This window comes from Mesoplodon mirus (assembly GCF_964341445.2).
Source record: "Mesoplodon mirus genome assembly, chromosome: 3".
Lineage (NCBI taxonomy): Eukaryota > Metazoa > Chordata > Mammalia > Artiodactyla > Ziphiidae > Mesoplodon > Mesoplodon mirus.
In genome coordinates this window covers 137,252,219-137,264,668 of record NC_138978.1, presented here as the reverse complement: position 1 = coordinate 137,264,668, position 12,450 = coordinate 137,252,219, and the positions used below count along the sequence as shown (strand labels likewise).

The window sequence follows — 12,450 nt, the reverse complement described above, 5'->3', positions numbered from 1 at the left end:
GAGTCAAGGTGGCAAGCTGGGCAAATGGGCCACCCAAGCAGGAGAGTGCTGAGGTGATGATGGCTGGGGGCATGTGAGCCACTCTGGCAGGAGCCCTTCCTAGTGCCTGTGGAGGCAGGGGCCGGTGTGTGAGGAGAGAGGCTGCAATGGGGGCCCCGCCCTTTGTGCATCACTCAGCAGTGGCACTTTGCTTCTATGCTGGTCTGGGCTTCCTCCAGGAGCATTCCTTGTTGTGGAGCTCCTCACTCCTATCCCCTTGAGCTGTCTCCTCACAGCCAACATCATTCCCCTTCCTGGGTCTGCTCTTCAAACCCCACATTCCAACACTCAGCCCCCGTGTGCACCAGTGGTCCCCAGTGGCTGGGGCATGCAGAGCTGTGGCCAGACCATCTGTGTAGGCCTCACTCTCTCCTGCCTGCCACAGACTGGCTGCTGCACTGTTCTCTGAGCCACCAAATTTCTCCTTCTGCCCCAGCTTCTCTCCCCGCTGCTTCCCCAGATGCGGGAACCTCTTCTCACCTTCAGCTCCGCTCCCCCGCCCAGGGTCACAGGTCACGTCCCACTTCATCTGCTCTTCCTTTTCCCTTCTTCTTTCTTTCGTCCTACCTGGTTACGTGGGGATCTTTCTTGTCCTTTCAGGTGCCTGAGGTCCTCTGCTAGTGTTTATCAGGCGCTCTGGGAGAATCGTTTCATTTGTAGGTGTATTCTTGATGCATTTGTGGGGAGATATGAACTCCACATCTTCCTACTCCTCCGTCTTCTTGACTGACTAATCAGCAGTTTGAGTTTTAAAAGGCCACTTTTTCCCCTTTTTTAACCTTGGTTTCAGGTTCTACCTAATTTAGCTAATTAGGCACAGTCTCAGGTCATTGTGGTCTGTATTTACATTTCTGATTTGTACCGGTTTGCAAGACAAAGACAGTTGCTTTTAATTCCCCAAAGAACTGGCCTGTCACCTAAATAATATTGAAAGATTGATTTGCCCAACTACGTTTTCTTTAATTTGCTTTTCTGTAACAGTGAGAAGATTTCCAACTAGACTGAAATTTCAGAATTCTATAGTCTAGAACTTTATGGTTTAATTTATCATACCTTCAAAACGTGCATAAGGCATTCAACAAAGACCCTCTTTCTGAGTGCACAGATTAGACCCAGAGTAAAGTCTCCATTATTTATTTTTATTATCCCTTAAATATTAGCTGTTAGTTTTTACTTTATATTTTATAGGCTCAGGTAATCCCACTGGTTTCCTTTAGTATGTTTAATTAATATTTCCTTCATATGCCGTCTTATAATATCAAGCAGGGGAAGAATTCCCCAGTGAAACATGTCTATCCCACACAATATAATTAGGCAAAAGAGAGGTAATTATCTTATACAATGCCCATTTAAACATACCAATTTTTATAAAGACTCTGGGGTCCCCAGAGAGTGGTTGAGCCAAGGGACTCAGGCACTTTTGTCAATCTTTTAACTTGATTAATTGGTCTAACTTTTGCCCCAAGTAATTGTTGGTCAGGTATCTCAGTGTAATTTTACGTGTATAAAATTTACATGTAATAAAATATACGTATTTTAAACTGGGGTAAATAGGGCAGACTTGTTTGGGTCTGGCCCTTTAATGTTGATGAAAAGTAGGAGATCCCTTTGGCCCATCCAATCTTAGGTAGTATTGTATCCAATCTTTGATTTATCTCATTAATGTCTGTTTTATTTATCCCACTTTAAACTAACCATCTAAAGATTTCTTATTCATTTAGGAGAAGTCCCTTTAAAATTTTCACCTTGTTGGGAAAAAGTTTTTAGACTTTTCCTTCAGTTTTTTTCCCTGTTACTTAACCTAATTAACAATAATTATTCTAATGTTTTTATTAGCATCTGTAAGACCCATTTAGGGGAAGCAGAGACCACAAATAAGGTTTCCCAAACCAATTTTTTGGGTTTGTTTGAAACTAAAGGAGTTTTTAGGTTAACCATTATATGTCTAATTTCCCACATTTCCCCCCCATAGGAGCCAATGAAACAGCTGTTTATAATGAGAGCTCTCTAAAAATTTACCAATTTAGAAGTTTCTCCAATTTGAAGGATCCATGATCTGCCCATAAATGAGGTATACCTTAATAGTGACTCAAACCAATAAGACGCAAGAGGCTTCCCCACAAAAGAGTGTAAAGGATGCTGTCTAAATAAGATCCAGAAAGTTTACTCCCAAAAGTAGTTTAAGAAAGTAATGGTCTTTGTTGTACAGGCTGACACAATGAAGGTTAGGATGGCAAAAAGCCCCCGAGAGTTGTACAGTCAGACAAAAGCCTGCTCAGAATCCCAGTCTATTTGACTGGCTGCCAAATGTACACCATATAAGTACTTTTGGATGGTAGTGACCAAGTTCTCAAAACACACACACACACACACACACACACACTGAAGAATATCAGAACACTTACATTTCAAAGACACAGGAAGAGAAATGCAAGTTTCCCCTAGAAAGCCTTTTGTTTTTTTGAAGTCAGAATTCTGAAAAGATGTTTTTATTAAGCCAGCTTTTTCTAACTTAACTGCATATGCAATAAAAGAGTCCTATCTTAGTCATTTTTAGGGCAAGATTTTCTTTAAGTCCCAAGTAAGTAAGCACTTGTAAATGTAAATTTTGTATGTACATAAACCTGGCCAGGATATCCGTTGGAGGCTGGAAATCTGTTGTTCCTTTTTCTTTTGTATTGAAAGCTAAGTTCCCCATTCTGAGCTCAATTTGTGAAGATCACTTTTATTTTGACAAACTCTATTAAAGTAGCCAATTCAAGGAAGACAGCTTAGTCTTCCACCTAATTACCCAGTCCAACTTTTACTCAGTGTCTTTCACCTGAGCAAAGTCTCCCCAGTCTTTCAACTGAGGATAAACCACACAGTGTCTAAACTGAGCAAGATCTTCCCAGTGTCTTTTAAGTGAGGCTAACCCACTTGAGCAAAAGTCTTCCCAGTGTTTTTCTACTGAGGATAAGCTCTCAGTGTTTAAACTGAGTAAAAATCTTCCCAGTGTCTTTCACTGAGGATGACCCAGGTACTTCTTCTTGAAACCAAGTTTCAAGGATAACCTACTACTCAAGAGAAGAGTTTAACACCACTGAATAAAACTTAGGATCATCAACCAAAACTGGAGATCCAAGAACCAGGAGATACTCACCCAAATTCGTCTGGACACTCTGAGAAAGCGGACAGGCCCAAGAAGCCTCTGCTGGTGCCAGGACTCTGGATCCTCATAGAGTTCAGGCAAAGAAGAAAAGTCTGCTCTGGGCCCCTTCATTGGTTGCCAAGACTGCTGACTGAAAAATATGCACAACCCAAAAGGAGAATTATGTTTTATTTGGCAGATTTCCTGAGGACTTAAGCCCAGAACACAGCCTGTCAGATCACTCTGAGGAACTGCTCAGAAGACCTAAGGGAGGAGTCAACAAAAACCAGGTAGTCAGAACATCAAAAGATTACTATTAATTAAAGAAAACTAGACATCTCAAGTTAAGGACTTTAGCATTTTTCTATGTATGAGAAGATGAAAGAATCTGGGCTCCGTGAAATCATTCCTTTGATATGCACCTTAACTCTAGGATCAGTGCCCTGTTTTTCTCCGTCCCGAATCCCCTCAAGGTGCACAGTTGAGGGTTCCTGCTTTGACGTCTGACTTGACGACTGCAACATCCTTTGTCTACTGATATGGCAGGGAACATTTTTCATCCACAGGTAAGAAATTGAGGAGAAAATTAACATAATTCAAGATATAAAACCATTACAATATTAAAAATTCCCAAATGTCAAACAAACATAAGTACCCTTGACCTGTAAAATGGAAGATGCCAAAGAAGGGAAAAAAAGAAACAATAAAGAAAATGTAGAAAATAAAGCATAAAATAAGATGACAGAAATCAATAACAGTAGAACAATAATTAAATAAATCAAGGTAAATGTTATCATAAGATTTTTAAATTTCAAAAAAAACCCATCAAACAAAACATATTGAAAATAAAGTAACAGAGAAAATTTAGAGAGCAAATATGAATGCAAAGAAGACCTGTTAGGTAGTTAGTCAGACATTAGCAGCAAGGAGGTGACAGTGGTGAGAAAGACAAGAAGAAGAAATTGAGTCACACCCAGCCATCTGGGAACTCTCCCTTGAATCCACCCAGAATGGGAGAAACTATGGTCAGGTGGTGGGCAGCTTATCCTGATAAAGAGAGGCACAGTAACACAAGGGGACTTCTCCAGGCTGTGCATGCCCAGACCAGACAGGCGTATAACCTATAGTAAATCCAAACTCATTATACCATAATTACAATAAATTACATGTGGTTTTGCCCCTCCCCCCACCCAGTAGGCATTTCTTGGGGATTCAAGGATGAGAGCATGCACAGCAGAAAACTTGTTACATAGCTCAGGACTGTCAATCAAATAATGATCCTTGTCACTCACCCCCACCTCTCTGCAAAATGCTCCTTAAAAGCGCTCGTAAGCCTTTATAGGAATGCTGCTTTCAATTTGCAGAAACAGTACACCCATCCCCCCCCCACCCCGAGAGTGTACCTTTGCTTCGATATACTTTGCTTTGCTTTGGGCTTGCTTCACTTCGCTGAAATAGCCTGTTCTCAGAAACAGCCTGCTCTTTCTCTCTCCTCCTCTCTCTCCCTCTCTGAGAGTGTACCTATGCTTAAATAAACTTTGCTTTGTGCTTAAGCTTAACATGGTAGTTTGCGATCCTTTGCTTACTATCATGGAACCAAGGTAGCTGGTCCAGGCCTTCCACTGACCTCCTCGGTTGAAGCTATTTTGTTACAAACATGTCCACATGGTGAGAGACCTAAGTCTAAATTTTGATAAAAGGTTGAATTAAGGTGAGAATATCATATGGGAGGAAAAGACTGTAGGAAAAATAGTAGATGTAGGAGATATGTTTGTGAAAGTGCACATTCATAGCAATATAGCCAAATAAACTCACATGCCCACATTCCCACTAAAACTGTATAAAATTTTGACCAACAAGCAGAGAATACACATTATTTTAAAGCCCTCATGGGGCATTAAGACATATTTACCATGTGAATCCTTCAGTGAATCTTGTGTTACTGCTAAGGGATAGAAAGTGGTGTCATAAGGGAATTTTGTGTAAGACTCAAAGCTCCCTTTCTATATGGTTCAGGCTGGACTTGAAGCTTCAGGGGCCTGAGAGGATGGGGCTGGAAAGGCAAGGCACACTCAGAAAAGAGAATACATACATAACACACTAGGAATATCTGAAGAGGCTGCTCAAGACCTGGCTCAGCCCCAAGGGTTTGACCCCTAGTCCTACTCTTCACCCTACAGCCCTTTAGGGTCAGGACCTTGGCTCACCCTAACCCATTCCTAGCTTCCGGGTATAGCATGAGTGCACATGTCTGAATGTTAATGTTCTCTCAAAATTTACATGTTGAAATCCTACCTCTTACAGATAGGAGGCGGGGCCATGCAAAAGTGCTTATGAGCTTTCATGAATGGGATTAGTGCCTTATAAAAGAGACTCCAGAGATAGCTCTAGCCTCCTCCCATCATATGAGGATACAGAGAGAAGGCTCCAGCTGTGAACCAGGAAGAGAGCTCTCACTACGAGGTGGCCATACTGGTGACTTGATCTTGGGCTTCCCAGCCTCCAGAACTGTGATAATAAATGTCTGTTGTTTTTAATCTACCCAGTCTATGGTATATTGTTATAGCAGCCCTAATGGATTAAGACCACATATTTCAAAATTTATCTGGAGAGTGGGGACTGTCTTATCGTTGCAAACTAAGAAGTTGGGTTGAGACAACATATGAAAGATTTTCTTTAAGTAGAAAGTTATGGATTATTGGATTTGAAAGTAGTAGATTGGTTAAGGAAAATGAGTACGTGTGTGTGTGCGTGTTTGCAGTGTGTCCCAAGTTTTTGTGCAGTTTAAAGATTTACTAACTCCAGAATTATAAACACTACAAACTTACAAAAACATCATTTGAAGGTTTAACTGTTACCAGATGCAAGTCTGTGTGCCTGATGCACAGTGAGGCTAAATACTGAAACATCAGAGTTTGGAGCAGAGAAGGGTTTATACAGTGCCATGCAAGAAGACACGTGGCTCATGCCCAGGAAAAACCCCAAACTCCCTGAAGGCTTTCAGCAAAGCCTTTTTAAAGGCAAGGTGAGGGAGGGGCATGGCTAATTGTTGCAAATATCTTGGTGTTGGATCCTTTGTTCTAGCAGCTGGCCAGATGGGTCAGATCCTGGTCAGGTCACGTGTTCCTGTAAACCTCCAACAAAACAATTATTATTCTCTGTTCTGCAACTTTTTATCTCCATGAATGGGCTCTTAAAAGTCAGAGCCTTAGCAATAGGCTATCCTGTATATTTCAGGCTATAGGCAACATTGTTTTCCAAAAAGTGCAGAGCCAGCCTGGGTCACAGGGATGGACAGAGTTAGCTCTGGCAACAAAGCATAAAGATTAAAGTAAAAAAGATCTAATGTGGAGTCAGATTTGTTCTTCCCTATTACATAACTATTTATCATTCTTTCATACTTATGAATTTTGAAAAATAAATTATTTTAATTTTTGTGTGTAGTTCCCTCTGATAGAAAATGAGGCAAAACATACACTATTCAAAATTCACAAAACTAAATAAGTGTAAACGAAATTCAAGTTCTATCCCTGGGTTTACACAAGACACAAACATGATGTGGGAAAGTTGGAGCTGAGGACAAAGGAAATCCTGAGTAAAAATGTCTGTGAAACAGCTAGTCTTCCAGGGTCAGCTTAAGATGTTCAAGAGTTATCAAATTGGTGGGCCTCAAGTAAAGGTCTCTAATGGATGAAGGAACCAGGTTCCAGATGCAATGAACAGAAAATTGGCTAAGGTCTCTCTGACAGGATGAGAGTAGTTGGAAGGAGGGATCTGGAAGCCCCAGGAGGGTGCAGGTGTCTGTGGGTCTGGATGGGAAGGCGGGGCAGTGATTCAGCCTATTTCTCTTATTGCCCCTCCCCCACACTCAGGAGCCCTTTGTGACAAGGCCACAGCTCTGTGATGCAGGCCTGGGGTTCTGCCATCAAGTGAACTCCCAGTGCTCTGTTGCCTGAGGGCAGCAATGCAATTCAGAAGATGGAGAATCTCTTTTCTTCGAAAAGCATTGTTGCTATGTGGCTGAGATGCAGCCCAACTTCCTGGGTGATTAATATCATCCTTGGGTTCCTGTGTGGACTGGTGCTCTTCCTAATGTTACTCCCCTGCTTCCAGAGTAATCCATTCTTAGCACCACCTAGGAAACATAGAAACATCAGGAAGGTAAGAAAGCTTTGGCTTAATCCCAGCAGAGATTATCTCTTTTTTTCTTATTCTTATTTCCACTTTTCTAAACCACCTAGAGAGACTCCTGAGATGGGAACTCTCAGAAAAGTATAGAACATCATCCTTCTAGGGAAAAGCCAGGCCAGAGAGGGGTTAGAGTGGGCATGAGGATTTCTAGCCTGAGATCTTAGACCAGGAGTTCAGGTATGGTAGAGGGCTCCAGGGCAAGTCCCAAATGCCGTGACTAATAATGGTCAAGGACTGGATTACTAAGAGTTCAATCTCTGCAGGAAGGCTGACCCCTGAGCCCTGGTTCACCAGCCACCTACCCGCAGCGGGTGTCACAAGTGAGACCTTCCTCTGTGTTGGGGCTGAGCCCCTGAGAGCCTGAGAGAAGAGGCTGGAGTGGAGGTCTGGCCTTGGGAAGCAGAATCCTATCTGACAAAGCTCACGTGAGCACTTAGGTCTGAGAATGTGTGTGTTTCTTGATCAGAGGAACAGTGACAGAAGAAATCTATGGTGATTAAAACTTTAAAAATCCTTCTTGGGCTTCCCTGGTGGTGCAGTGGTTGAGAGTCCCCCTGCCAATGCAGGGGACACGGGTTCGTGCCCCGGTCCGGGAAGATCCCACGTGCCATGGAGCGGCTGGGCCTGTGAGCCATGGCCGCTGGGCCTGTGCGTCCGGAGCCTGTGCTCCACAACGGGAGAGGCCACAGCAGTGAGAGGCCCGCGTACCGCAAAAAAAAAAACCCCAAAACAAAAAAAAAAACCTTCTTTGCACTCTTCAAAGAAGAAAAACTGAAAATATTGTTATCCACTTTAAAAATAAGTAAAAGGGGAAAAAAACCCACAGAGTTTTAGTTAAATGTAGAAAGTCATGTTGTTCATGAACACAGCTTGCCTAGATAGAGGACAGTGAGAGTTGGGTGTTCGCCCCTCATTTTTTCTTATCTCTCAGCATCAAGTAGAGCTGAAGGGGAGGAGCAGGAGTAGGAAGAAAAGTGGATCTTTGAAAGGTAAGCCTTTGCCATTCAGCCCTGCGCACCCCCGAGAGTTAGCTTCCATCTCTCCTAGTCCTGAGGGCCCAGCTTCATGGTCTCTGAGGATGCCAGTGGCAGAGCTTATTCCTCAGGAAACAGAGCCTGAGCCTAATTAACGTGGAAGCACTTTGCAAAGGACAAACCCTTTTCAAGTGAGATTTACCATCACTGTCAGGGACATGTGGCCTTGGACACTGATACTTGGGCTCCAGAGTCTAATCCTCCAAAGATTTCCCTTAAAGGGCCATTGCACTCAGCCTCCTGAAAGACTCTTAGGCCTCTGCCTTCACCACCATGACCCAGTCTCCTGATTTCCAGCTTGCAGAGATTGCCTGGAAGAACTGGAGGGGACTCACAACCTGGTTTCACTTCGGCAAAGGTAAAGAATCTTTCCCCTTCTCTCCTGGGTCGTCCTTCCTCCCAGAGCCTATAATGTGACCCCAGCCCTGGGAGGGGGAGCCATGGGAGGGCGTGGCTAAGGCCCTAGAGTGAGGGAGAGCAGGAGCTTTATGAAGTCAGTGTGGGGGTAGAGGAGGGTTCTTGGGCTGCAGGTCCCCAGCCCTGCCTGTCCTGTCCAGCCATCCTGGCCCCATCTGCTCTCCTATAGCTGCCTGGGGAGGCTTCCTGGCAAGGACAACTTTCATCAGCTCTCATGTCAAGACCCTCCTGGTGAGGCGTGCAAAGCAGTGCCTGCTGGAGCCTGTGGAAGACACTGCTTGAAGGGTTGGGAACCCTGCATGAACACCTCCTGTAGGGTTTCCTTCCTTGATCCAGACACTCGAGAGGTGCTGGAAGCACATATTATACGGTTTGGGGTAAAGCACAGGTGGACCCTACCCCTCAAGGTCCTCAAGGCCATAAATGTCTTTAAGTTGAAAAAGTTCCAACCCTCCACCGTTCTGCAGTTTGCCTCTTCCCCTGCAGCTACCTGTGTGTCTGGGTCCCACTCAACAGTCCAGTTTGCTGAGTTCCTGGAGAAACCTCCTCAGGCTCATTCAGGAGAGAAGGTGATAACAGAAGAGTCAGTTCCTACCCTGAAGAGGCCTCTCCTTGTCCCCTCAACTGTGTGTAAGGAAATCCAGAGTGCCCTGGGAGCGATTCCATCTGGTGACTACCATGGGCCCTCAAAGGCTTCTCTGACTGGACAGGAGGGCAGGCCACCTTCTCAGTCCCTCACACTCAGCCTTGTGGGCAGAACCTGGAAGAGTGAGACTGTGGAATGGGTCAAGAGGGACAGCCTAGAGCCAGGTCCAAGTTCAGCAATGGTCAGGAATGAGCCAAGAGAGGAGAGTGGTGGTCAGGCCTCAGGAGACCCCTGCCATAGGGTAACAGTGATGGAGGTGAACTTAGGATCCCAGTCTTTGAGAGGTGAAGAGGCCAGGGAGGCTGTGGAGGCCAAGGAGTCTCCTGCTCTTCAACCACAGTCTCGTGTTATCTTGGAAACCAAAGTGTTGACAAAATCCCAAACCACAAATGTACATATGAGGAGTTTAGAGGTGCCAGGGGCCAGTAAAAGTTTCCTACTACCTAGAATGTCTGTTTTCCAACATCCAGGTGAGCCATGCCTTAACATGGAGGTTGCTAGTGAGTTTAACTCCAAAGTAAAGGTACAGTCAGACAACCAGTTTCAGGACTTTCCCAAACACAGGTTCCTTGCTGCAGACAACTTGGCTTCTCAGGTGCCTCAGTGCCATCCCCAGAGAGTCCTCACCAGAGACAGGTTAGCTTCCCAGGAGCCAAGTGGCCTTATGGAAGCCCAAAGGAGCAACCTAGGGCAGCAGGAGCCCAAAACTTCAAAACTCCAAGACTCATGGAAGAGCCAGAGCAAGATGATTGCCCCTACTTACAAAAGAGAGGACTGTAGGAGGCATAAACCAGGAGAGCATGAAGAAAGGTTTAAAGAATTAGGGACCTCTCAAGCTGGAAGTATGAGCCGCCCTGCCCAGGTCAGGGGAATAACAGACTCTATTGGGAGCAGATGTCTCCAGCGCATGCCAGAGAAGAAACATAGCCCTCCAGAAAGCCTCTTCAGAAAAAGGATGAGGTTATTTTTAAAGTGGATTTTCCCCAAGAAAAAAGTCAATGGTCGAGATGTTCTGCAAAAAAAAAAAGCCCATATCAGCCACTGCCCAGAGTCACGGATCAGTCAAAAGCAGATCAATCTTGAAGAGTGAGACTGCTGAGGGTCAGGCACGCATGGCAGCTGTTGGACAGATCCTAGAAGAAAAAAGAGCAATTCACCATGGACTTCATGCCACAAAGTTAAATGAACACAAACTGGAATTCCAAGTCCCAGTATGTGGGTGTTTCTGCTACCATAGGCTTACCTCCTACCCAGAGCAAGGGAGAATGATGGGTTATACAGCCTGCAGTCATAAAGCCACCTCCAAGGGCCAGAGTTGTTCTATGAGGGAAAGGAAAGTCAGACACCAACATAGCTTGAAAAGTGTAAGGTTCGAAGATGAGCAGCTGGGCCTAAGGTGCCTCCCATCCTTGCCCCCCAAGAAGAGTTTGTTTCCAGTTAGTACCTGCCAGTATGGGCCAAGGATTCCAGGTGCCCCAGCCCGCCATCAACACTGTCCAAGGCATTGTCATCTTTGGGGAGGTGTCTTGCCTGGTCGACAGTAAAATCCTTCTTTAGTCTTCCCTTTAGTAGGAAAACATGTCTCCAAGTAAAAATTCAGTCCATGTAGAGAAAATGATTTTCTCATTAGCACGTCCAAGGTATTTAATGTTCCCCAATACATGTATATATATATATATTTTTTTTTTTTTCTAATAAAAGCATAGTGTAATGGCTGCTGTCTGTGCTGTGCACTTTGTCTTCTAGAAGGGAGGGGCATGGAGGGAGGTTGACGGTAGCATCACAAGCTTGCTCCTTGTCTCGTGTCCCTTCATTGCACCTTATAATACTGTCATTACACAAACCAAAATTACTCTAACAATGAGACGGGAAAAACCTATGAAACCCACACCCAAGGATCTGGTTCAACCAGTCTTTCTCCTTCTTCTATGCTACTTTGAACTTTATGCAACTGTAGTGGATAGGTTTACACGATAGGGCCGGAGATTCCAATTCAGTCTCCAGGAAGTGTCAGAGCCAAGTGGATGGAAGTTTGGGGGGAATAGAGTATGGGCTCTGAGTTCAGAAACAGGAGAAAGCTTGCCCCTGGATCTCTTGGTAGGGAATATACAACATCTGCTCTTAAGAGTTCCTTCTCTCTCTGATGAAGGCTGGGATTGAGATACGCCCTATGAACCCCTTTTAGCTTAGCCATAATAAAATGTACAGCATCACCCTCCCCCACCTCTGTTTTTCCTATACTTTAGAGCAGCAGCAAGGATGGCATTTCCAGCTCTGTGTGTGTAGGTGGGGGGAGTATCAGGGAGGCTGCTGAGGGCTGTGTTGAGTCCAGTCCCATATAAATGAATGGCTATGTTCATGGGTCACCTACCTTCCACTCTATGTTAACCCCAGAGAAGGAGTTTTGGATGAATGGAATAGGGGTGTGACTGTGGGTAGTAACTATCTGATGGTCAAACACTGTGAATTTAGGGTGGGATGTAGGTGTAGAAAAATCACTGGATCCAAGGAAGGAGGCAAAGTGGTACCAGATTCCCATAAATGTGCAGTTCTGAAAGAGCAGCCCCCTGACTACAACCACCATCTAAAGGCCTAAAGGGGAGGAAACGTTAAGGGTCCAGTAGCTCATCATGGCCCCACCCCAGGGTCTCTACCCTATTCCAACTCTAAGATCACAGACCTAGAGAAACCACCTTTAGGTCAAAACAGAAAGTCAAACTTATAGAAGTAAAGCAAATCAGGGAAGGTTAATCTCTTAATACTATATTTAATAAGCTTACACATCATCACCTCTTGACTTATAGAAAGGATAACTTAACAATAGGTGTAAAAGCCAGGACTAGGGAACTTGGGATGTGACTCCTAGTCTGGTGACCTTCACATAAACACATGGCCCAAGGACTGCTCCAGGGGAGAGGTGGGGACTGGCTTGTGATTGTGTAGTAAGCCTTGCCTGTCTCCCAGTCCTTGATCACCCCAGAGCCTGGCAGGTG

The 12,450-nt window shown here is 44.6% G+C and overlaps 1 protein-coding gene across 3 annotated transcripts; it reads left to right on the top strand.

Annotated features, from left to right (window-relative positions):
* Window positions 1-2,829: 2,829 nt before the first annotated feature.
* Window positions 2,830-10,705, top strand: LOC309800509 (putative spermatogenesis-associated protein 31C2). 3 transcript variants are annotated; one of them, XM_082614668.1, is made up of 5 exons: window positions 2,830-3,459; window positions 3,643-3,735; window positions 8,292-8,349; window positions 8,692-8,752; window positions 8,981-10,705. In XM_082614668.1, exons 2-5 carry the CDS (start codon window positions 3,709-3,711, stop codon window positions 10,545-10,547), a joined length of 1,713 nt encoding a protein of 570 aa, XP_082470794.1. In that variant the 5' UTR covers window positions 2,830-3,459; window positions 3,643-3,708; the 3' UTR covers window positions 10,548-10,705. The 3 variants fall into 3 exon arrangements, with proteins under 3 accessions (XP_082470794.1, XP_082470793.1, XP_082470795.1); XM_082614667.1 differs by lacking the exon at window positions 2,830-3,459 and adding an exon at window positions 5,474-7,330 and having other exon boundaries at window positions 3,659-3,735; XM_082614669.1 differs by lacking the exons at window positions 2,830-3,459; window positions 3,643-3,735; window positions 8,292-8,349 and adding an exon at window positions 8,367-8,525 and having other exon boundaries at window positions 8,616-8,752.
* The last annotated feature ends 1,745 nt before the right edge of the window (window positions 10,706-12,450 follow it).